Genomic DNA, 27,656 nt, shown 5'->3' with positions numbered 1-27,656 from the left:
ATAATAAAATGTATATTAATGAAAGTGACATGGCATATGATGAAGTTGTTGTTAAAATATTTAATTTTATACGTATGTCTAAACTTTTCTTGCAAATTAAACTGCGGCATTATATGAAATAATCTTACGGCAAATTTTATTTAAGTTTTTTATTTATTTGAGTGTATATTATAATTTAACAAGTAGGGTAAAATAATTGTCGTTGTACAATCAATAGACTAAAGTTAAACGTAATTCTACTCATTTACTATAGATGTCGCTACCTATCCCATGGCCTAAAAAATTAGCGCAGGCCGCAGTGCTGTATAATGTAACTGTGTGAGTTTGTTCGTATCAGGCACTAGCATAAGCATACTTACTAAACTACACTACACTAACACTCTAATAAGTTAGTACGCTAGTAGAAAGCTAGAAGATACCTGTCAAAATTGCTTAAATGAGAGCCGAGTGGAAATCCGCAAAAATGATTTTAGTCATATATTTTATTTAGACTAAAGTAATGTATGCCATTATAAGACTGTATAAAGATTTTTCATCTTGTTCTCAAACAAGTAGTACTTATGCTGACGATAGACACCATGGTGCAGTGTCATCCGCCGCTGGAAATAGAGGAATTGCCAAAAGAAGACGAAGAAAGGCTCGAAAAACTTTTTTCTAAATTAGACAATGATGGAAATGGCAAAATTGACATACATGATTTGTCTGTTGCCCTCAAGGAGTTGGCCCCGCACATTAATCGCAGCTATGCAGAGGTTAGAATTCAGTCTTAAAGCTAACGGTGGTTTAATAAATTTTGCTTTCTTTTACTGTAAACTACCACGTGATCAATTTTTGTTCAAATTTGGAACATTAAACTTTTGTATTTTCTTTAATCAATTGATTTTAAAAATATTAATTATATTAAGAAATATAAATTTAAAAAAGTTGTCTGATCTACAAAGTTAATTTAGTAACTTTTAATTTATCGAAATAATCATTCATACTATTTTAAATTTAACATTAGTTAAATGTCATGAACAAGACTCATGAATTTCTTTTCTAATATATTATTATATATGAGATAAAAAAGTTTATTTTCAGAGTAAAATGCTTTACATTACTGTTACAATGATACTCCTTTTTTTTAATAAGCTATATTGGACGAAATGGCGAATTTACCTCCACTGATACTACTAATACTTAATAATATAAACCAATATGGATATCTTATTTTATTTATAATAAAGAATTCAAACAATTACTGGATCAAAATCAGAAAGTCTTATATAAAAATATTTACTCAATATAGTTTGTAACTGGAGAAGTAAAAAAAATATTTTTTAACTATTTTATATCATTTGAGTAGTTTTGCTCTAGGAATTAATTTTGCTTTCATAATTAACCTCAATGCAAGAAGGATTTGCAATTATATTCAATGAATGCATCCTCTGTACTATTGTGCGGTTATTAACCAATGTATATTTAGTAGTTTATATTTAATAATGTTGTAAAATGTATCTGTGAAAAGCAAGTAATAATAAGGATATAAATTTGTATCCCAAAGTATATTGTTGAAAAAGATCACAGTTCAATGTAAAAATAGATTATGTTTTTTTGTTGAAATATTGGTAGGAATAAAATTTAAATACATTAGCTTGGTTAGTGTGTTAGGTGATATAACACTTCAGTCTGAACTAATACTTAAAACTCATGTGAAAGATCAATGATCAGTTGATAAGGGTATTCATGAGGTTTTTTTAATACTCTGAATAATTTATAGAACTGTATTTATTTAAATTAGTCTCCAGATTGTAGGTACATGAAGCCTTTGTAGTATAACAGTTTACTACTCTTTCTGGTTGCCCTAGAATTAGATGTTCTTGACATAATGGGATAAAGTTACAAGTTCTATTTTGCTGTACATGAAGCCAATTTATAATGATAATAAAATAATTCATATAGTTACTGGATATTATACATATTTTAAAAAGAGTTTTTTTTACAAATAATTGTAATTTCAACATTTCAGAAATTTCTCGCTAAGACGGGGAAGGATCCCGGTGATGTTACTCTGTCTGAATTTATTCATTATGTCAGAGAACATGAGAAGAATCTCAGGCTGCAATTCTCTCATCTAGATAAAAATAAGGATGGTTAGTATATACACTGTAAGCAAGGCATTACACATTATTTAAAGGTGAGTTTAGACTTTTAGTTTTGTTTTAATTTCAGGAAAAGTTGACTTGGAAGAACTTATTTCCGCATTTGCTGACTTGGGAATTGCAATTGGACGAAATGAAGCAACCAATCTATTGAAAAGGTGAGATAAATAGACTACTTAAGTAAGCGCACTTATATAGCTATAATTTTTTATAATGCTTTAAATTTTGTATATAGTATTTTGCAATTGTATTTCACTTCATTATTTTGTAGTGATTCATATTATTTAGAAACTTGATTTCATTTTCTAAGTGATTAGTCTTTTCTAACCATTCACTATTGTGGAAACGGCTTGCGAAATAAATTATATTTAAGTACCAAATATATTCGTTGCATAAATTTTACATAGTCATTCTAGAACTTCTTAAATATAAATACATATTAAAATAATACATAAAAATTTGATTTGTAAAATAAATTGATATGTATTTTTTCCTTAATATAAATTTTAACATAACTGACTATTCCTGTTTTGCTGAAATTTTGTATTTTGAACATGAAAATCAATGTATACAAAAACAAAAATTCAACAATTTTTGGGCAAATTGTAAACTAAACGTAGGACAAATGTTTCAGAAAAGCCGGTTGGCCAAAATACTGGTGGTAAGTCAAACGCATCATGTAGCTGCTGGCTTTGCAAAAATGTTAATAGACATTGTAATGTTTTTTGTTGTTTGAAAATAACTAAGATTATTTTTTATACATTTACTAATGGTTGCTGGCGACTCTCTACATGATATTTGTCTGTTACGATGTTATTTGTTTTTGATTGATTTACCATGTTCCGTTTGTGATTCTTTGTCCAAATTGTTATGTAATGTTAATCCCTTCCTCATGGAGGTATTTGTGCTTTTTCTACCCCTACCATCAGTTTTGAATGCGATCATTATGCAACAGGAAAAAATACGAACTTGTTTTCTAGTATGTATGTCCGTATGAATAGTTTTCTAAATGAATACCCCACTACGAATAAAGGGTGCAATGTTAATTGATTTTATTCAACGTTTTTATAAAAGTAAAATCGATATCACACAAGCTTTATATCATATTGTAAATAGCTTACCAGCACTTAGAATTGATTTATATTTTACGTTTTATAAGTATAAAAATAATTATAAATAGTTTTGTATATACAGCTTAAATTGCTTAATTTGTTGTTGAACATGATATGGCGATGTTGACTATTGAGCTATTACTGGCGTCATTGGTTCCCTAATGTTTCTTTAAATATGGTAATCGCCTGCCTTATATGGTATTATGTTTCAAATTATCGAACTGTAGGGCTATTCTGTAAGATTAAACTCAAAGCTCACCGCAGAGTACGGTCGAGTAATGTCAGAAAGTGAAATGTTACATTGACCATAATAATTTTAAAAATACTTACCAAAATATTATATAACTATAAGTCAGTGTATTGTCGGACAATAGGGCGGTGTATTTTCACGGGTAAGTAATGAAGTGAGTTCTTATATAACACTGCATCACAACAGCTGTATAGTTGTCTTAATTTTATAAATTAATTATTGTTTATTTAGAGCAAGTAGCATATTTACAAAATATTTATTTAATTGTCTGGAATTATTTCAATCGATTCTAATTAGTTTTAATGTCCTAAAATAATAATAAACGAGTATATGTATATTTTTGTCGAATTACTTTAACTTAATTAACGCTAAAGTGCAATTGGTGCTATTATAATTAATTACCTTTTGAGTTATTTTATAGTAATTGTTTCAATAGTACTTTTCTGACGTAGGAATAAAATTAATTCGCATCTAATCTTCTTGATCCACAGTTATTAATTGTAATTACATACATATATTTTATATAAATATTTAAATTTATACGTTTTTATGGAAAATTCTACTGTTTTTAGTATTTCTATAAGGCGGAGTAGTCGTTTTTAGTATTTATATAACTTATATAATTCGAAAGGCATTGTTTAATTTAAATGTGCAAACGCAGATAGAAATAGAGAGGGTGAATACAAAGTAGGATAGGCCAATTCCGAACATAGATCATAGTTTGAATAATATTATATGTATTATATTTGGTATTACAACAGGGAGAGAAATAAACGTCATACTTTGAAAGGTATCAAAGAGGTGCCTTTGTTGAAAACAAGCGACATTAGTGTAAATATAATATGGCTTTGTTACCAGGATGGATCAGGACGGCAGCCTGAACATCAGCTACGATGAATGGCGGGACTACCTCCTGCTAGCACCGGCCACCGATATACACGCACTCATACATTTCTGGAGGCACTCCACTGTGAGTTCTATTTTAATTAATTTTATTTGTCTATTAAACAATGAGTATATGAAAAGTTAATGCGAAAATTTGTAATGATTTTATGATAGTTTTTCAATCTCGATTTTTACTTAACATCAAAGAAAATATTTGAGAGATATATATCAAAAATATAATAAATTGCTTATACGTAAAAATTAATACTTGCCTTAGATAATGCGTTCGCGTATCGTCTGTCTGATTCATTTAAAATGTTATACAGTTGTTATTGGTATATGCGATAAAGTATCTCACATAGTACAATTAACGTACAATAGGTGGCGTGCGCGTGCGTGTCATTTGCGAACAAAACAAATTTAATATTTATTAAAAAAAAATATATATATACTTTGTAATTAGTATAAAGAATGTTTATTGCTTTATAATGTTATAAATAATATATATGTCTATCGTGCCGAAGTCGAAACGATTTAACCTAAAATTTATTTAAATTTCTGACTTATTAAAGGCTTTCTTAAATAGCCTTGATCAATTATTATAAAAATAACCTAAGGAAATAATTATGAAGAAGAAACTTCGTTTAATGTACGACAACGAATAAAATAAATAGAAAAGTGAGGAGAAAGAATGTATAAATATAATTTGATTTTAATTATTATTATTATTCGACTTACATTAGAATATTCTAGAACACGATCGTTTTACTTTCACCTCGACCAAGACATTGGCATTCATGACATATTAAGACGTGGCTTATCGTATCTATTATAGAATCAAAATGGATTGTTTTGTAAGACTTCGCTGATTGTCTCGTCTCATCGATCAACACAATCTTTTCTCTTGTTTAGATATAATATTTAAAAGCTATTTACAGTGTCTTATAACTATAAAAAGCCTATTTTATAATTAAATATTTACGTTAAGTTACATTTTCGTGCTTTTGCAAACCCAAAACAAATTCAGGAAATACCACTTAATAATCGTTAAAATTACTGGGCATGGCATTTTATGAACTTTGTGTTTCCTCTATTTATTAAGAAAAAAATATCCAAAAGAGATTTCGTGAAGTTTAAGAATAAAGTAGACAATTTCAAACGGTGATTATATTAATCGTCTAAGATACTTGAGTGTTCATGTCAAGTCTTCATTTGTATTTGATGCATAAAGTTACTATAAGATCTGTGCTTAATATGCAATTCTCATAACAGTTGTACAATTCATAACGTTGCAACATGTGTCCTACGCATATACATAACAGTCGTTAATATGTAGATGACTAATGCGTTGCGTAGTCGACGATTTATCTAGACAAAAACAGGTATAAGAACAAGGTTGACCCATCTCTGTCATTAGGGTTGTGCTATCTTGAGAATCTTAAATATTGACAAATATCACTGGCGTTTGTAATATACGAGCTTTCGTCCACGGCTTCAAGTGCGTGTAATGGGAGGCAATGTAAAAAAATAGCCTATGTTCTAACTTTGTTTTCGAGCTTGCTTCATACTAGATTTCATCAAAATTGGGTAAATGGTTTAGCCGTGAAAACGTCACAGACAAACAGAGTTACTTTTGCTTTTATAATATTAGTTACCTATAGGTTGCTAGTCTAGGTTTCCATACGATGGAGAAATGTTTTTCTTAACTTGTGTATGTGTTGATTTCATAGTATATATTTTACAGTTGTAAGTTATCGCTTTCCATGGTAGATATAATCATTATTCCGATCTAATGTTTTTTTTTAAATATATATTTGTTGTATATACGATTTATTTTTATACATTTCGTTTAGATATTCGTATTCTATAAGCATCACTTAATTGTATTCATAGTAACTCTAAAAACTATATGATACGTATATATATTTAGACGAGCCGGTTGGCGTGGTCGGTAGATACTTGCCTTTTCACGCCGAAGGTTGTGGGTTCGATTCACACCCAGGACAGACATTTGTGTGCATGAACATGTCTGTTTGTCCTGAGTCTGGGTGTAATTATCTATATAAGTATGTATTTACAAAAGAAAAGTAGTATATGTAGTATATCAGTTGTCTGGTTTCCATAGCACAAGCTTTGTACAAGCTTAATTTGGGATCAGATGGCCGTGTGTAAAAAAAAAAATGTCCCAGGATATATTATATATTTATGAAAATATAATAAGATAGAGATAAAGGATAAATAAACGGGGCTTAATATGTTTAACCGAATTCAGGTGTCCCGACCAACCGACGTCATCAGTTAGCCTTATTTTATAGGCGGATAATTTGGTAATTGAATCAATTTATTGCGGGCGCGGCTGTAGGCGGTGGCTGTTTGCCCCTGTTCAAACGCCACGTCATCACGATCTACCGCTGACGAGTTGAGACTAGATTATATAAACAAATTACTGCATTGCGTAGTTGTATTCAGAGGGACCACGAGTAATCTTAACAAAGAGATTACGTAACACGGATACTTTGTGATTGATTTTTGCAGTCTGCTGATCGACTCAATGTCAATGAATTTTATAAGTCATTTTCGATTCCGCACTTGAAGTGACATGGAACCCATAACTGCTTTACCAGACCATGTCGGGTTCCTACGAATCAGATTTCTGTAGTTTCATACTCACTTATGTCATCAGGATTTAGTTTTAATCTAATTAGATTTCTCTTCTAATTAGGTTAAATTTAATGACTTTTTGCAATTTTAGTGTTTCTTTAATTGAAATAACAGTTTTTCTTTTAGGGTTTCCTACGTTCAAGTAACAAGAGAGCGAAATAATTTTATATACCAATGCATTTGTGTTATATTTTAACTTTGTAAGTTATTGAAGTTATTCTAAAAAGTAGAATATTCACATAATACAATCAACAAATATTATGTACGTATGTAATCAGTTTATTAGTATTATCTTGAAACGAATAGATTACAACTGCGATTCAACATAATATGAAATTACATGGCTAAGATTATCTGTCATTTGTAAAAGGCATATATTCATGACACGGTACTGACTTAACTAATAAGGTCTTCGAACATAGCTATTAGCAAATACCGTTTGCTGAGTTTGATTAGTATCCATCACACGATCATTATGAGCCAGATATGCATGCCGTGGTGCAATTTGTAAATTGATTATAAAGATCTTTTTTTCAAGGTCAAAAAACCCTAAGCTGTAGTGTCTTTATCCAACGGATCAAAACCGAATAGCAAAGACTAAGTCTAACGCAAAATTTTTGTTTTGTCTTCTAAGCATGAGACATGGACATTAGTAATGTGATCACTAATCCTATTGAGAATCCGAAACCGAGGGGCTCCACCCAAAATTAATATAACTCTTGACTGCTTCTGAATGGGGGGGGGGGGCGATTAATGTCAAAGTGCCTAGAGACCTTGAATCGTTAAGTCAGGGCTCGGAAATTATATTCTTCTCTTAAAATTCCGTTTACAACGTAGCGCAGAAACAGCCGTTGAAAAAAGGAACGTACGAACTTTATCTTTTAAGCTGCTAATTATAATTCCACTTAACACTTATAAATGTATATTTCTTGTGAAATATATAATCAAAAGGTATGTAAATTATTATTAAAGACGAATAGACAATAATAATGCATCGTTGATATCCATATGTTATGTACCAGTTACTTGGTAGGTATAATAAAAATATGTTTATATCGTAACATTTTTATCTTGTAAAATACGTAATAAAATATCTCCTTGCTTCTCGCTGATTTATGTCTTATTGAAGATAAACTAATAATGTAATTTTAGTGTAGGAACAAAATGTTTCGTTTAAAAAAATCGCATTTTTATAGGATTTTACATAAGTTAGAAATAAAGTAAGTAAGTAACGGCCTGTAAATGTCCCACTGCTGGGCTAAGGCCTCCTCTCCCTATTTGAGGAGAAGGTTTGGAGCTTATTCCACTACGCTGCTCCAATGCGGGTTGGTGGAATACACATGTGGCAGTTAGACAAACAGACAAATTTAGAAATAATACATTTAATTATTTGAATAATTATTGACGTTATTTGTTCTTAAATATATAAATACTAGGAATGCTACGAATAGTTATTTAATTACCACGCTCTGCCGATATTCGTCGAATGTTCTCTCTAAGAAATAACTGTAAAATTGATACGAAATTAATAATATACGATTTATTCAGTGAGATTGCCTTCGACGAATCGTTTTCGACAAATGAGTCGGCTTGGCTTAGCACATGGGAACGACAATATATCTCGAAACAAAATATGCAAGAGAAAAAACTTAAACATCTGATACCAACTAATTCCAAATTAAAGAAAATCTTTGGAATTTAACCAACATTGCGTGTTGGTGAATACACAACACATATATGATTAAAGAAATGATTTAAGTTCTAAAAAAATATAGAATTTCGGTCATTGTTGCCTTTTTTGGAAGTTTATTGATACTTTTGCTGTAGAAAGTCTGGGGACAGGAATCGATAAATTCTTTCCAATCGTTTTCACCACCTCGTCGAATTTGAAGTTTTACCACTACAAAAAATTATCCGCATTCCAAAAATCTGAGCAAGGTCTGGTCACTACAATTGGTAAGAGAAAGTTATCAGTCGAAAATTTGAGTTAAGCTGCCTACCATGTGTCCAAGCAGTGCGACGGACGTTTTTGTCCCATTCAGAATCCCCTTTGTTCTCCTATTCAATAAGTTAAGGCAAGTTTTGACGCGATTTTGTTGTATTGTATATTATGTTTTTTATACGGTATCCACATGCTTCTCTTTGTCTTTCTTTGTTTCCAATACTGCAAACTTCTTCCACCTTGGGTTTAAATTCATTGTTATTTTACTTTTGTAACCGGTCAGCCACGGGGCTCATTGTTGTCCCGTCTGTGCTGCGTTAGTGCCACAATGAAGCACGTTTTTTTTATTTTCAAAGAAAAATAGAACGGCTGAAGAACAAATTACAATTTGAATTTTTAAATAACTATAAAATAAAATTTATTTTAATTTGGAATTTTAAGTAGACTGGATAATATCGACCTATAAATAGGCCAGTACTAAAATTCGTCAATTTCATAGGTAAGGATCTAATATACGTTTTATAGAAAGGGAAAAATGAACGATAACTTTAGTTTTAATTATTTGTCAAAAAGTATTAATCCATATTATAATGACCATATATTAATTTGAAATATTATATGTAAATAAAATATAATTAGCAAATAAAAAACTTCGATCAATGCTTTTAGATTCGTAACACTCCGTGCGAGCGTAATAACCACCTCTACCACAGTACGGCCAGTGAGATCGTTCAGTGCCATTGTAATACCTTTATTATTTAAAAAAATATATTTTTTAATGAGTAGTTGTTCAGTATTCGGCCGAATAACTCGAAGCCGAGAATAAGTAGCATCTCGATATATTTATTAAATAAGTCTGAGTTCAAAATAATATCATAATCTTTAAATATACAACGTGTAAAAAAACCCCAGTCGGACACGAAACGGGCATAGATATGTTATAGACATTACTAAAAATATATATTAAAAATCAAATATTCATCAGTATAAAAATATTGTTGTAATTTAAAATGCTCAGTTTTGTGCCCTAATTCTCCAAAATTGACCAAATTTTTTGAAATATGTCATAACCATAGTCGGCAAGTGTCTCCTTTGAGTGCCTTTGAAACATTGCTGGCACGTGTAAGGGTGTGTCACACTAAGCTCACAGCCAGTGCGGCATATTGTCTGCCAACTAAAATAAAAAAAAACCACAAATCACCCTGCTCACTCATACTTAGCGGTCTGAGTCACTTGGACGCTAACGCGTTATTATTTTAATTTTTTTTATATTATAACTTTCCAGGGAAACATACAGTAATTTTACAGTTACAAGTTTTTTTTTTATAGTATAGGAAGGTGGACGAGCATATGGGCCACCTGATGGTAAGTGGTCACCAAACGCCCTTAGACATTGGCACTGTAAGAAATGTCAACCATCGCTTATAGCCAATGCGCCACCAACCTTGGGAACTAAGATTTTATGTCACTTGTGCCTGTAATTACACTGGCTCACTCAACCTTCAAACCGGAACACAACAATATCAAGTATTACTGTTTTGCGGTAGAATATCTGATGAGTGGGTGGTACCTACCCAGACGAGCTTGCACAAAGCCCTACCAGTAAAAATAATAATATAAATTTTGACCTAAAACAATTAAGTTTCTACGACTTACTAAAACGTAAACGATAACATTAACCACACTGTTTTTAAGATTCTGAATAGAAAGAAAAACTAAATAATAAAACTAACTTAATGAGGCCCTAAACTATTATTTACACGACCTTACAACGTTTTATTACTTTTCAAATTTCTCTTTGTTAAGCCCACCGGTTCATACCGAAAGGCGGTGTCCGCTTCTTCGAATGTTTAGTAGACACACGATATAAACTCCAGACACATCAAAAAAGCTCTTTTCAGAGCTGCATAAAATTCAGTTTCTTACCACTGTAACCAAAAGATTAACAAGAGCTGATCAACTGAGGTCATGCCCTCATGTCCTCGCGATGTCCATGTGATTTTCGTCATTTAATTAAATTAAATTTTATTCTAGGTAATTTTTTTACTTAGTATTTTAAAAATGATTACATACATAGAACCTACTTACGATACCTAATAGCCTCTTCACGGATGGGACAGGGCTTATTTTACACACTGTATAGTTAGTTTATATCTGGTGACAAAATCCTTCATTTTAAATTCGTAAAAAAAATAAAAAATTGCTAAAACGAACTTAGGCAGCTTCGGATATGTATAATTCAAAATAGTATCATGAATATTTTTGACGTAATGTTTTATTTACAATAAAGATAATAAAAAACGAATCAAATGTTATTTTAAACTATCTCTCGAATATATAAATTGGGGACGTAATTAATATAATTGGAACAAAATTTTATATTATTGACTTATATATAAAAATATAACAATATATAATGTAAATGGAAAATAACGTTATTCAAACGTTCCTACTCCGTTAGAAATAGAATTTTCCGCGATAAACATTCGCAATAGAAACGACGCATCAGCCCCGCAGCTTATCTTCCATTATCACCAGTTATTCTATCAGGGGAATATATACATACTGTACTGTGGTTCAAGCTGTCACTCGTGTCTATTTGTTTAAGAGATCTAAGCGCTCTATGATCGATGCTTTTATTATTTTATTAGTAGTAATCTGTGGACTTAGAAATAAATTATAGTAGTGCGGGTGACGTTTTTAAATAGTTCTTTAAATTTGCAATAAGAGATATTTTCCCCTGGATGTGGATGCGAAGCTTTTTTATGATGCTATGATGCAATAATTAATATCGTTCGACATATATAAGTTGCCCAATAAAGATTAGCGGATACTTACCTATATGTTTACTTATAACTCGTGACCCCCGCCCCGGGTAATGTTCAATCCGGTGTAATATACCCAAATCTTTTCAGTTGTCAGCTTACGCATTCAGAGTTATTTTCTAGAATATAACACCAAGAGATAAAATACGAAATGTGCTTCATATTTTAGAAAAAATTAACATATTTCTTTTGTATATAGAGCAAACTTTGTCATTGTCCTAACATTTAACTTATATTACATTGTAACTGTTTAAAAAATCCGTTAAATGTATACGTACGTGAAGCTATACAAAGACGTGGATTAAATAAGTTTTGTATAGTTTAACATCGTTATGTTAAATTGATGTTTAAATAAACAAAAATCTAAGGTGCCCATTTTGTCGTCAGTCTGTATTACTTTTGTTTTTAATAATAGTTAACGAATATATGTATAAAATTTCCTAAAGAACAGCTGTCGACTACCTCTTTCGTAAAATATTTATACGTATAACATTATAATTATTTGGATCTGGCGACCAATTTTACAAAAGGAATCTTTGTCGCAATCGAATTGAAAAATAAGCGTTGTCGTTTAACCTATCTTACTAACACACCGATCTAGTTGCGTTTCGGTCGAAGTTGGATCGGCATAGAAACGGGAAAGTATCGTACCCTTATAAATTAGTAGAAATGGTTATACTAAGAGTTATGAATATCGATTAAAGAATCGGAAACGTGTATATTCATTTCTTTCGGTCGAAATATTCATGGTAATCGTATAATTTACTCGACTAGAGTAATCTGCTTTACTTTAAAAGATTAAACGTAAACGGATTAATATTTTATTGCATTAACTTATATATATATATTGTAATTTAATTACATATAGTTGTCTGTGTTAAAATCCAAGCAGTAGGAACAAAGTTATTGTAACATAATTTATATACTAACATTTTACTATAAATATATTTAAAATAGGTACTTAATTAAAGTGGTTTTTTTTTTTGTATAATAACTTCAACTTTCTACTACTATTAATGTTCATGATAACCGGAGATTTTTATTGATATTTCATATTTAATTTCACTGGTAGGGTTTTGTGCAAGCTCGTCTGGGTACTTACCACCCACTCATCAGATATTCTACCGCAAAACAGCAGTACTTAGTAGTGTTGTGTTCTGGTTTGAAGGGTGAGTGAGCCAGTGTAATCACAGGCACAAGGGACATTACATGTAAGCGATGCTTAACATTTCTTGGCATTGCACATGACTATGGGCGTTGGTGATCACTTACCATCAGGTGGCCCACATGCTCGTTCGCTTTCCTATTCTATAAAAAAAATCATACATTATATGAACAAATAATGTAAGATATTATGCAAGACTTTATTTATTTTAAGATATCAGAATTATCATTGACATTGAATCAGTATCATTTACCGCTTAAATTGAAATATTAAAATAAACAATCCGGACACAACGGACAAAATGAATACGTTAATTTTATTTAGATAGTTCAAATAAATAAAAACATTAAAATATAATTTTATATGCCGTTTTATAAATAGAGACCAAAATTAATGACGCAAGTGTCTAATGTTTATTTAATTTAATAAGCAGATATGAAAAGAGCAAAATATTTTACTATAGCTGACACGTGTATAGGCTGACTATTGAATTATGTAAATAATTCGAAGTATTTCATTCAAAGGGTATTTTTAAAAAGTATAACAATAAAACGTATACGTTACACATATATTACTTCGAACATGTATTAAAAAAACATCATCTGACATTCGATATACCGTTCGATGTGATATTTTATATATATATATATATATATATGTATATATAGACGATGATTATGACATTTAAATATTTATCGATAACGTATCAAATCAAATCAGTATTCTAGGAATTTTACGATCGAGTCATATATCGTCCTTATATAAGTGGGTATTTCTGCATTTAAATTTTTCACAAACGACTGTATACGCACTTGTTTCTGATTCGCAAAAGCATTCGGGGATTCTTCCACTGATCTTTGACGGGTTAAGGTAGTCACGAAGGTTCGGCGTACGGTCAAAAAAATAAGAATATATCTTTGTGTTTGTCCTTCAATATAAATGTTCTATATCGACCCTTATTCTACCCGTGCAAAGCTGGGACTGGTAGCTAGTAATATGATAAGATTTTGTATTTGTATCAGGGAATGTCTTTCGCCAATTAAACAATTGACGTACCTTCATCATTATGAATCATTCTGCGTATTTATAAATTGGTACTTAGGTTCCTTGATCCTAATCACCTTTAAAATATATATTAAATACTCTTTGGGTAGATAAATAAGTATACTAGCTTACTGCCTAGTAAATGTGTTGATATACAAAACCTCACTTTTATGTAATGTCTCGTTAACTCTGTTCTTAGATTGACAAAACTCGCCAAATCAGATATGTATTGATCAGATGTTAACCAGAAAATAGCACAACATTCATCTTGTTAACACCTGGGCCCATATTGAAGCTTTTCGATTTCCTATCTGCTATAATATTATGTATTAAAAATCTCGCTTATGTAGTATGTATGGCCGCCTTCATTAATATTTAAAAAATTATAGATGTTACTTCAAAAGACCTATATTCATTTTAAGAAATCCAGTGTAATGGTGTCAGATGAGCCGGGGGCAATTACAGTTATAACTATATTAATTTCGTGATATAACATGGAATATGTATCTTGCCAATAAACTTTATAACAATGATTAAGCAAAACTGTTGCCTTAATCTATAAGCTTTTCAAAATCTTAATGGGGCCTATTTAAAAAAACACTACAAGCTTAAATTGCCGATTTTATAATTATTAGGCGACCTATTAATATATGATTAGGCAACGAGCGCCTCTCTTTTTAGATATAACGTTTGAAGGTAATTTCACTACGCACATGAATTCACGACAGGATGTTGATATTAGAGATGAAACTGATAGTGTTTGGCCGGATATCGGATGCCACATATCTGGCAAGCTGTAAGGCCAATAAATAACGCCAAGTAAGGTAGATGTACACATTCATCCAACGCATGCTAATTTCCTCACGACCTTTTTTTCACCGCCGAGCTTAAGATTAATTATAAACACATATAGGGCACATGAAAATTAAGTGTTGCTTGCCTGGACTTGAACTCGCTAACATTGGGTTGAGATTTATTGGGCTATTTCGCCATATTATTCCTAAAACTTTCTAAAATATTATCTTTTGTTAGTTATGTTTTAAATATGTATGAATTTTATAATTAGTAAATTCAAGATATTTAATACAGTTGTATATTACGAATTGTACGTAAACTTTTGAATAAATAGGTAAATAGCTATTTATGGCGGAACCAGTTAACCAGGAAGAAGTAATTGTATTAACTTATGGTGACTTCCCAGTTTGCAAATATGGCTAATACTAGAAAACGTTTCATACTTTAGTTACATAAAAAACAAAACCGGTTTCTTGATGACTTGAATGACATATTCACGATAAACTTTACCGACAGTTATCATCTTTACTTTTGATAATGTATTGATATGAAGACATTATTTAATAAAAAAAATGTAATAAGTCACAGAATTTGATATAAGGCTATTTACATCTGAGGTACACTGTATATGACTAGTATTGTCCTGGTCTAGTTATTGTCTTAATTAATTATTTTGTATTACATTTGTTTACGTGATCTTTCGACTCTTGTACATAATGGAATTATACGCACAATTCATATTTATGTTGTCTTAATTATATTATCATAGAATACTAGAATTCGCTAATTTTGTTAGAATCGTTTAACATTGCTTACCTATTAGGCATAGGCTATTTTGTTTAAAACTGATTTATCTGTTTCTGTTATTATTGGTATGTTGTAGATCAATATATATTTATAAAAGTGGTATTAAAGGTATTTAAATTGATTGTAAGGTAAATAATGAATTTGCCAAAAGTGAAGTAACAGCTTGTAATAAGGTTAATTAATTTAATACAGTTAATTCACTACGCCATTCAACAGCGGGGTTGTGGGTGCAAAAGGGGCAAGATTCATCGTGATGTTTTCCTTGGCAATGCGCATGAGATATATTATAAATAAGGAAAATTTAATTATAATAAAAAAATGAACATATAAAAATGTCAATAAATTTCGATTGAAAAACTTTTTGGCCATTGGGAAAGCTGGAGCCAAGCTTTTGCTGTAAAAGTCTATTTACAACACGAAGAGCTATGGGAATGTATCAAATTAAAAGAAGGTGCTATATTAAATTGTAAAAAAGATTTAAATTCGACGTTGATATTGTTAGTTGACCTAATAAATTATGTACACATCCAAGAAGCTAAGTCAGCAAGGGAAATATGGCTCAATTTACAACGGCATTTGAAGACTCGGGTCTACTTCGCTAGGTTGTTTTTTAAAAGATTTAATTTTACGTGAAACGTTAGAGAACATTAGAGACAAGTGCAAGTATTAAAAACTATGTTAATTAAATGTTATCTTAGGCTCATAAATTAAGAACTTTTTTATTTCAAGTTTTATAGGAATGGCTCGGGACATTAATGTTGGCAGACTTGCCTGACGAGTACTCATCAGGAAAGTCAAGCCGTACAAGCCAATGATTATTGGAATTGAGAGTTCAAAAATTAAAATCATTTAAAGGCAAAGAGCCCTCGGTGATCTATGCTGAGAGTTAGAGAGTGTTAAGTTAAGGTGTGTAGAGCTAGTAGCTTGGCTCTTTATAAGAACTGATACCATTTATTACAGTGCAAGCAATATGTACTCGTCTTGGCGTTACTTTACATGAAAATGTTTTTGGTGGGATGGGTTAATTGCTCGTTCTATTAGTGAAACTGACTGACTTGGTGATCTTTTTTTGTAACGCTGGAAAAACGCATTACGCGTTTTCCCCACGGGAACAGTGGAGGTTTATGTGGGTACTTTGAACCCTTCCTCGTCATAGATACTGAAATCTATGACGAAAATTACGTTATCATTAAGCACAAAAAATATAAGCGTATAAAAATGTTATAAGCATTAGCATATGTGAATTAATGTGTTTATATGTGTTTTGGCGAACACTAATTTATATTATTTTATTTCCTTTTTTATATTAAGGTAGTAGAAATTATTCCTTAATAAGAGAATAATTATTTTAATATTAATTTAAAGTCATGCTGTTCGTTGCTATGCATGAGACTATCTCAGTTTACACGACGAGCCCCCTCTGAACTTGTATTTCGACCTTAACGCGCCTTTTTATCAAACACAACGCTCAAGCAATTCGATAATACAGTCGACATGATACATTTGTGGTAAATTTTAGTAGAGGTGTGGTTGTCTGCCGTTCGCTACTTACAACCGTTTCGAGGCGGTTCGCGCTCCGACGTGCACGCTGTCTATAATCAGAATTACTACTCAAAAGTCAGTGTGAGCATGCCTCTCAGCTTGACGGTACGCGTAATCGGTGTCGCGCTCGGCAAAAATACACACTCGATTAGTTAAAAGTATTACTGTTGATCTGATAGTATAGTTCCAAAGAAATCAATCTGTGATTTATTTTAATAGTTAATATTTTTTATTCATATTGTTAACTTAGTTATTATATAGAAAAAAATGTCTCTGGAATTAGAGGAAGTTACGGGACCGACCGGCGACGTCTTTGAGGATTTTCTGATCGTGTTCCGTCGATGTTTGGCAAAGGTAAATGTTATCTAATTCCGGGTTTGTGTGGCTGAGCCGTACTGAATGTCAGCGATAGCAGTTACAGTTCGGATCTAGACTTCATTAACTTCTGAACCATTTGTCTCGCGAAACAAGGATCATGATTGATGAATATAGTGATATTGTGGAATGGATATTTAAGGTAACTGTCATTTATTACTAACAAATTTTGTATGAAATCGCACACTAGTTATATGATTTGGAAAGTTTCCAATACATTTAATAATATTCGTAACTTTGAAATTATGCAAAAATCATTATTATAATATGTTCTCGTGTACTCATTTTTGTCAATGGTTTGTGTCATTTTAATTGCAATACATGCAGGGCTGTTGCTAAGGCTTATTTTTAATTGACTTTAAGAATAGCTATGTACACACGTATTCTGTCGTCGTGAGTACGTAATTTGAGAATACGTCACACTATATACAGATGTCAATCCGGCTAAAGTATAGCGCGGTTTAAGGTCGTCGTCTTTCAATCTTTCTTTAAATTAGTGTGTGGAAAACCGAAAATGCAATAACGCTTGTCTCGTTGTCACTTGTGTCATTCTTACCAACCAATCAATAGGACTATAAAAAAAATTACCAAAATGTTATAATTATTTTTTTTTCTAATGTTATCTTCATGTAAACCATGCTACATAATGTAATTTTATTTATGGCTATGCGACTTACTGCTGCTGAACTTTCTAGTGTCCTGCCTCATCACTTTCACATGTCTTACATTAAAAAATTTAGTCCAAATGTATGTTGTATGAGTATTATTTTTAATTTTAAATATCGAAATTGCTCCTGCTTTGCGTTTTTGTTTACCATGATTTCTTGCGCCTGTGTTATAACTGAACAAAAATGCAAAATACATTTTTAATTTTCTTTATTTCATTATTTTATATTTAAATTTCTCAATATATAATTGTGTTAAATTCTGCACATTGTGACGATAGCAGACTGTCATATATATCTTAAGATACCTATATGCGAGTGTGACCTTATCTAGTAACGGCGTTTAATATTTGGGTTAGCTCAACACAGTATGCTCTTGTTACCAGGAACATGAATTATTTATTAACAATCAAGTCATATTTGACTGCAAATAAAATCAAATTGATTTCATTCTTAATTGTATATTGCCATTGCTATTTATTGCGAATGTGTAAAAATTTAATTATAATTATGTTTTAAACTTACGCTTACTTTAATTTGTAATCAAATATCTAGATATTAAATATAATTGTACCTTTCTTCTTGTATTAAACTTGTAAAAGAAAGTTTGAGATATGAAACATTGTTATGTTAGTTAACTGCTACATATCCATGTCACAAAAGCTAAGTATGTCTGTTGATTGTACTCTCGTCTGACTGCATTCAACTTACTTTTGCTTTATGGACATTAGGTTTATCGTATTTAAATATATTGATATGGTTTATTCAATGAATATATTCATTTTTTTGAACGCATTTAAATTTTTAGTTACAATTTTGAAATTATATATATTCGAATATTACCGACAAACCGTTAGAATTGTGTTTTAATTTTGTAGACTTTGTCTCCATCGTTCTTCGAATTAAATATGCGTAGTCCGATGACGCGGCGGCGCACGCGCAAGTCTGTTGCTCGATTACGTCATTTTTACAGCCTCGAAACTAATACAGGGAAACCCTCGAATCCAAGTCAAATAAATATTCTCGCAAAGACATTAGTATTCATTAACTACTTTTATTTAAATCCTTTACCGATGCGTCAGTACACGTGTTGTGTAATGTATGTAAATATGTAATCCTTAATATAAAAATGTACATACAAGTTATGACTATGTTATACCTTTGTAAGTTTATCTGTTTGAATTATTAGATATAGTTATAGCTCTTTCAATTTCATTTCAACATTTTTGAAGTAAAAATTTCTTTAGGCGCGTTGCGCTGGTTTTTCGTTGGAGATAGAATAGTGGCTTCGTATGACAGACATACTAATAGAATTATTACTTGGAGTGCCAATAGATTTGGAAATTGGACAAATATATTTAACAGTTTCAAGTTTTCAATTCTATCGATAGTCCCTATGACTACCTGTTTTTTATTTATAAGAGAACCATTGCGAAAAATCATACCTGAACTCCTTGAAAGACCGTTTAAACTGAAAGAACTCTATTCCTCATGGGCAACTGTACTCAAAGCATAGCTGTGCTCCCAGTTGGCGCCCTATTATTAAGCGGAATTCATTGTTTAAAAGCGTTCCAAGATTTTTGTAGCTTACCGCATGCAACCAGTGACCTGATTCTTTAGTTGTTAAAGTTAGAAGCCTACACGGTTTTTGGACTTGTTAAATTTTCTTTTATACTTTGTTGAGTAACGTGAACCAACGGTGAATTCCAAAGCTTTTGTTTGATAACTTCCTGGGATATCGTCATTAAGTCATATAACCTTCCAATTTTCGAGTTTCCAGGAAACGATAACGGAACTATCTTAAGAGACGGGCACTTATATATAAATTATTTGGTCGTTAAAAATGTTTCTTACCGTAAAGGTTCATTCACACAGCGATCTGTTTTACAGATTCGTTTATTTGTATATCTTAATTTTAGCGAAAGCCTATTATCTAGTTGTATGAACGATTTCAAACACATCGCAATATTCCAGGACTGTAAAAAATTTAAAAGGCTTAAAACCGATCCTCTGAATACAATGTGAACATAATCTAAAGTAGTTACGGATCCATTAAAAATATCCTTTAAGTACGGACCTATGTGAATGTGCCCTGAGGATAAACCAAAGCGGCGCCTGAATGAATCACTTGAAGCGTTCTCTATTGTTACATTCGTGGCGTGCAGTACCATTTCTAATTATATAGCCCTTTTTTGTGACAGAAAATATCCTCAACATAGACATGGACCCTTCCGCTTCGCTAGGTGATAATTAAAAGGGTAAAACTAAACTTAGTAAAAGTAATAAAAAAGCTAACGTTACTATTAAAGAACATACCACCACCATCTTGGGAATAAAACGATCTCCTCCAGGTAGTTTTAAGATAAATAAGTATATTAAAAGAAATATTCTTAAAAATATACTGCTCAGTTCATTATGATGTAGTTCTTTCGAAGTGTTTTTTGACATAAGCAAGCTACGACTATTTTGTAGAAAGATTTTGATTTGGTTAATATAATTTGTTAAAAATTTAATTATATTATTAACAAGTGTTTTAAGGGATTATAAATACATACAATAGAAAATAATGCAAAGCAGTATATAATTCTGTTCATAAAAGACACGATACTTAATCTGCATACAAAACCCAGTTCATAAGTTTCTTATCTTATATATATTTAACATTTTGACATTTCATTTCATTGTCACGTTGACACATAAGGATAAAATGCATTAACAGTGATTTGAATGCGGTCGTGGAACTCGTATTGTTTTTGGTAATACCTAGAGACTCGCAGAACCGAACATATTTCGATAGAAAAAGCGGCGTGGATATAAGTTATATATATATATATTATATAATTAAGAACTGAAAGTCATTAAAGAAGAGATATCAGAATGTAATTAATGTATTCGTTCGTAATTTAAAGTTGATTTTTTTTTAACTTTCTAACGAAAATACGTTTAATTTATTATATATACACACATATTTTATGTACTTGTGTTTTTCGACGTAAATCTGGTAAGCCCAGATGACGTTGTGATACGTTGTATCGTTTATCAGTTGACTTTAAACATTATCGCTATGAAATGCTATAATTCTCACTCTACATTAACTCGATGTATGTACTCGTAAATTCAATTATATTATGTAAGCGCAAAACTACTTTTTTATATATTAGATCGTGTAAATAATTAACACATTTTAATACTGCATGTTTTAAAAACCTAACACTCAGCCAAAATACTAAATATAAAATACAAAGTTAAATCTAATCGTATGATTCACTAAAACTTGTTTATATTTATAATGTTAGCTATAATTTGAAATCAGAAGGGTTGCATATATGTAGAAAAAAAGTTAGGAATATGTAGGTAATTATTGAAATAAATAAATTTAAAGTTTTAATAAAAAATGGTAATCATGAAAGCAAATATAATTTTTACGATTTGTTTGTAACATATATTACCTCGTGCAATTTACACTTTATTATAATTTGCCTCTATCGCGTTTTATCAATAATTAAGATAAGATAACAAATAGCTCTAGACACTTCCGTTTCACTTTTAAAAGCCGCTCGTGTTAGTTGTTCTAAATTGGTAACGCAGAAGGACATGACGTATCTAAACTGTTCTAAATATTAGTCAACTTGAAACGCATACATTTCATACATACATTCGAAGTAATTGTGTCACACATTTATATAAACGTGTAGAAATAAATACAACGGCAATGATAACGTCACGATTGCCTAATTCAGATTTTAGGTAATTTATAATAACGCAGGTATTGAAGTGTCTATTGGTTAATTTCGTTATTGAGTTTTATTTCACAATGCAAGTTAATATAAAATATAATAGTAGTTAGGAGCAATGACACGTAGGATCGATGATATTATTACATAAATTCAGCTTATAGACTATTTCCTGGCTGGTAATTTAAAAAGGATTGCGAAAATAAACCATTATTGTTCGTAATATCATTTGTTTTAATGTTTTACGCATCTGCGATAAAATGTCTAAGCGAATAAAGTTGAACTGCATTGTTATCTTGCTATGTCTTTGAAGACTTTATAAATATAGCTTCGTGCACGTAGTGGGTTACTAAAAATAGGCCATTTTCAACTCGGTCCTCGTCTGAATTTATTAATATTATAAGACGACACACAGGGTATTTGACTGTGAACTTAATTACTTGTAGATATTTTTCAGTTCAAGTGTTAACGTTTATTTTTTTAACGACCGTACGATATGTAACACTAAAGAATTAGACTGTAAAATTTAGTTTCTTATTGACGCTCCTTATAATATATGATATGAGAATATTCGTTGTTACTTAGTAGATTAAATTTTTTCTTCAAAACTAACAGGTTACCATAAAATAATATCAAGTACCTAGGTTAATTAAATGAGGAATCGCATATGGAATTTGTTTAAAATACACTCTTTACTTAGAGATGAACTTAAATATGGTTAAACTTAAGGTAATAAAATAATCATCGACCTTGTACTCTAATGTTCATGCAATCGAATTTATAATGAAACCGTGGGGCCTGTCCGATCACCCTTGACATCATTTGCGAGCGAAGGCGAATTCTTACTTTTTACATTTAGACAGCGAGAATAGACAAAACAATTAGTCGACAATACGACATTACGTCCGATGGTAATTTGTTGTAAAATAAATATTGTACTACTTAATGTATATTTACACCAAGCTAGCCCGATAGTGGGAAATACCTTGTGTTAATAGCCGTATTACTTTCCTTGTCACACTGCTATGAAAATATACGAATGTTTGAGTGTTTAATACTTTTATAATATCATATATCATATTTTCTAATTACTTCTATTGAAAACGCTTTCCTCTTGGGCCAATTCAAACTATGTCGACTGTCGTTAACATTATAAATTTGTCACGAGCACTTTAATTTTGTTAAATATTAGCTAAAGTTAGAAGTCTACATGCGACATGTAATTAAACGCTTATCAATGAAAATTTACACAAATAATCGCTCGTATGTTTACCAAGGGCCTAAACATTCGCACGTCAGTTTATAATCGTATCTACATACTATTGACTTCGCTGAAACATAAAATAGTTTATACTCGTAATATGGATATGTAAACACAGTTAATTATATGTCCTTTATATAAATTAATAAAACCCAACAAAACAAAACAAATAATCTTTAAGATTTGTTTTTATAAATTTAATGATATTTACTATTAAGTGCAGTATATAATAGATATGTATACACGCAACTGTTACGTATCAAACATGAACCATGTTATAATGATTAACACCTAACAGGACGGCATTATTTCATTGTGTTAGTAGGTATCGGAACTACGTCACCTTTAGTTGCTAAGGTCAGACAGCAAGTCTATTGGTGACGTGTCCGGCAGTTAACGATAAGCAGATCCTGGTCACATAACGGAAACAAATAGCGATTTGTTCAATTAAACATGCATAGAAGATATTACGAAATTGTATAAAATAAAATTTGATGTATGTTCGTTTCGTAGATTATGTAGAAAATTCGCGTAATAAAAGTTCTTATAACAGCGACAGTATCATCAATCACAATATCAACTCCACACATCAACATCAAACTTTTTCCTCTCAAATGTTCTTAAAAAAAACTATGCTTGGAAAATGTTCCACTGTCAGAGTTATGTCAGACAGTCGTCTGTAACAAATACGAATTTATATTAACAAACGAAAAATGGTTCTAAAATAGTAATGAATACAATGGTTCAGATATTGTTAAAATTGCTTGTTAACGCAATACTTCTTAAAACTAAAGTAATGTATTTGGAATATTTAGTTACGTTTGTAACCATGTTGCTGAACTCAAATGCTACGATATTCTTAAATACGGCGGTAATTATTTCATTTGTCTTATAATAAGTATTATATATACTAATTAAATATTTAAAAGCATTTTTTATTTTGTATGTATATGTTTTTATGAACACGTCGTTTTCCCGAAAAGCAATAATAGTATTTGGTGTAATTGATTGAATATGCGATTCGCTGTCCAGGACATTCATTTTATTAATTTTTTCTTAACTCATATTTAAAAGTAGAATAATTTTATGGTAAATTAAATATATATGTTAATTTTATTTTTTTTCTAACATGTATAATATTTTAAAATATTAATATTCTAAAGATTTTTTTTTTAAAATTAATATTTTTACCGCAGACTGAGCAAGTGACATATAGAACGAGAATTTGGATAAGCAAAGTGATTAAAAAACACGATGCCCGCCCTTGCAATGCAGACAAATTCGGAACAGTAATAACATTAACGTCTTAATACAGTAGATTATTGAGTTATGACGACATTTATTTATAATTATATTATTTTTTTAATAATTCTGAGTCAAACAAACATTGCTATACTTCATTACAATACACATCATGGTAATATTTATAAAACCATTCAAATATATTTATAAAAGTAAGTTTTCTATCATCAAACATAAACACTGGTTTGGATAACGATTTTCACAAGAAGAACCGGCGATAAACTAACTAGTTACAGAAACTTAATAGTTACGCAGTTGTTAGTAACGAATACGACACTCGTATTCCATTGTTAAACTATTGTAAGTACTTTAAAGATTTGCTAACAACTCGTGCAAATATTTTGAAAATTGCAATTGCAAACGTCACAGTACCTATTGAAAATAATGTGTTTTAATTTATAGAATACTGTGTTTCGCCCGCGGCTTCGATCGCATGTTGGTGTGTGGGCAGATGTTAGATATAAAAAAGCCTTCTTTGGGATGCAAGCTTGTTTCATAGCAATATTTATCAAAATCAGTTCAGTAATTTAGCCGTGAAAACGTAACAGGGAGACACAGTTACTTTCGAATTTATAATCTTAGTATAGATTTTAATTAAAATTCGGTAGAATTCGTATAATTAGGTTTAGTCCTACCTTTATCATTAATGTTATTAATTAGAAGGTTTTTGTTTCTTCATGTTGTGCTTGACGTGAAACTTTAGATTTGTCATCACACTATATTATTAATATATTCCAGATTGTTATGATAATCACGTTATAATTTTAAACCACCAGTACAGATCTTAACGTTTTCGTCGAAAACATTTTGGTAATATACAACAGTTTTATTAGGGTTTGGATAAGAGGCCTTGTCGAATTTTCAGTTGTCTTTTATCTAGCAAAAACGTGATGGCTTACTTACGCGAATGTATGGGTAAAACAAAAGTACATTTAAAAAAGGTATGATTTTTTAGTAACAAACAATTCTTATCAAATCGGTAAATAACATTATTTTGATTTTTTAATGAATATAGGTTGTCGGTCAACCTTAGTAAATCAAGTTAGTTAGCATAAATGTATGCTTCTTGACTTGGTTGCGATGACGGGCAAACGGATGATATTTTTAAAGATTTTATTTGACGTGTACTTATTTTTTTAACAATTGGCTGAGAATTTATTTTTGTTATACGTTTCGAATGATGAATAAATCTGCCCATGGTTTGAACGCTTAAAATCGTCAAATATCTTAATAATTTAGATCCGGCTATGATTATTTAATAATTACGCTCGATCTTCATCAATTACTGAGCACTTCCAATTCAGAAGACGTTAACCGAATATTAAAATTCGGTAAAAACCAGTTTCGCAAGCGTGTTGCAGTTTTTAATTACATACGGTTTATTTAAATTTATGATATAATGTATCGTTTCGAAATTAAATGACAATTATACATTTAAATGTTTAAAAAACTATTGTATGTTTCTGATAACAACTAACATTCTACTTTACCTAAAATGACATTATTATAAAATTAAGAGATTATGTTTCGTTATATCAATAACAGCATAAACTTATAACCTAAATATTGCTTGCAGTATTTGGACATCGGTGAGGATATGAACGTGCCTGATGACTTCACTCCAACGGAATTGCAAACAGGAAAGTGGTGGCGACATTTGCTGGCAGGTGGTATAGCTGGCGCTGTTAGCCGTACCTGCACAGCTCCTCTCGATAGACTTAAAGTATTTTTGCAGGTGCGTTTTAAATGTTTAGAGAAGTTTTTTTATCAAATTAAATTTGGAACTCTCTATGTATATCTATATTTCTTGAAGCATAAATCTAATATTGCAACTGATTACGTTTCAGGTAAACCCAACTAGAGAAAATATGACAAAATGTTTAGCTAAAATGATTAATGAAGGAGGTTTCACGGGCCTGTGGCGAGGTAATGGAATAAATGTTATAAAAATAGCGCCGGAATCGGCTTTAAAGTTTGCTGCGTACGAGCAAGTAAAGCGTCTGATTAAAGGCGAAAAAAATCCGCTAGAAATATATGAACGATTCGTCGCCGGAGCCACGGCGGGTGCGATTAGTCAAACTGTGATTTACCCACTTGAGGTGCTAAAAACAAGATTAGCTTTAAGGAAAACTGGCCAATATAACGGCATTTTGGATGCGGTGAAGAAGATATATGCGAGAGAGGGACTGAAGTGTTTCTATAAAGGATACATTCCAAACATCCTGGGGATAGTGCCTTACGCTGGCATCGACCTTGCAGTGTACGAAACTCTAAAGAAGAAGTATATTAACAAATACCAAGCTCACAACGAGCAACCCGGCATGCTGCTGCTCCTAGCCTGCGGGAGTGCGTCCTGCACCCTGGGACAAGTGTGCTCCTATCCTCTTGCTCTGGTGCGGACTAGGTTACAAGCCCAAGGTAAGATTATAATAGTTTTACTTTTAACCGAATATAATCACCAATTAAATAAAAATATACACTAGCTTAATTCATGATAATTCTCTTGTTTTTCAGAACAAGCTGCAAAAGGCGCCGAGGGTACTATGCGTGGCGCCTTCCGCGAGATCGTCCAGAGAGAGGGCATTCGAGGCCTGTACCGTGGCATCACTCCTAACTTCATCAAGGTCATTCCGGCCGTGTCCATCTCGTACGTTGTGTACGAGTATGCCAGCCGCTCGCTCGGCGTCAATATGACGTGATCCCGCGACCCCGCGACCCCGCCCGGAACCTTCCGGACCATTCCTCCACTCCGTTCGACTAGCTCGAGCTCACATCACATTCTTCTCTAAGCATATGTAGCAAATTGCATTTGATTGTACTGATTGTACATAGCTCTCGTAAAGGTTAAGTGTATTATTTATTTTATTGTGAATTTATAATTCTATTTAAATTAATGATTCTGTTGACGTCCTCCGCATGTAGCCTGGTATTGTTATGTGAAATATCTCGTGGGTTGCATTGATATAATTGGTTTGAATTTGTTCCGTGACGGTATGGTACGGCGGATACATCTGTGATTATAATAAATTATGTATTTTTTTTATTTTTCTTTTGTTATTATATTTGTCCCTATATTCCCGTGTGTTAGCACATCGCTTTATTTATTTCACTTTTAATTTGTATAATTATTTTGGCTGTTGTGATTACAAA

At 31.3% G+C, this 27,656-nt stretch overlaps 1 protein-coding gene across 1 annotated transcript; it reads left to right on the top strand.

Annotated features, from left to right (window-relative positions):
- The first annotated feature begins 347 nt into the window (after positions 1 to 347).
- LOC126780442 (calcium-binding mitochondrial carrier protein SCaMC-2) lies at positions 348 to 27,549 on the top strand. Its single transcript, XM_050504923.1, has 7 exons — positions 348 to 752; positions 2,009 to 2,132; positions 2,212 to 2,299; positions 4,362 to 4,473; positions 26,083 to 26,241; positions 26,354 to 26,924; positions 27,021 to 27,549. The coding sequence occupies exons 1-7, from the start codon at positions 561 to 563 to the stop codon at positions 27,203 to 27,205; spliced, it is 1,431 nt and encodes a 476-aa protein (XP_050360880.1). The 5' UTR covers positions 348 to 560; the 3' UTR covers positions 27,206 to 27,549.
- Positions 27,550 to 27,656: the final 107 nt, after the last annotated feature.

Source organism: Nymphalis io, chromosome Z, assembly GCF_905147045.1.
Source record: "Nymphalis io chromosome Z, ilAglIoxx1.1, whole genome shotgun sequence".
Taxonomy (NCBI): domain Eukaryota; kingdom Metazoa; phylum Arthropoda; class Insecta; order Lepidoptera; family Nymphalidae; genus Nymphalis; species Nymphalis io.
The sequence above is the reverse complement of the archived record's forward strand: the minus strand, read 5'-3'. Positions and strand labels throughout refer to the sequence as shown.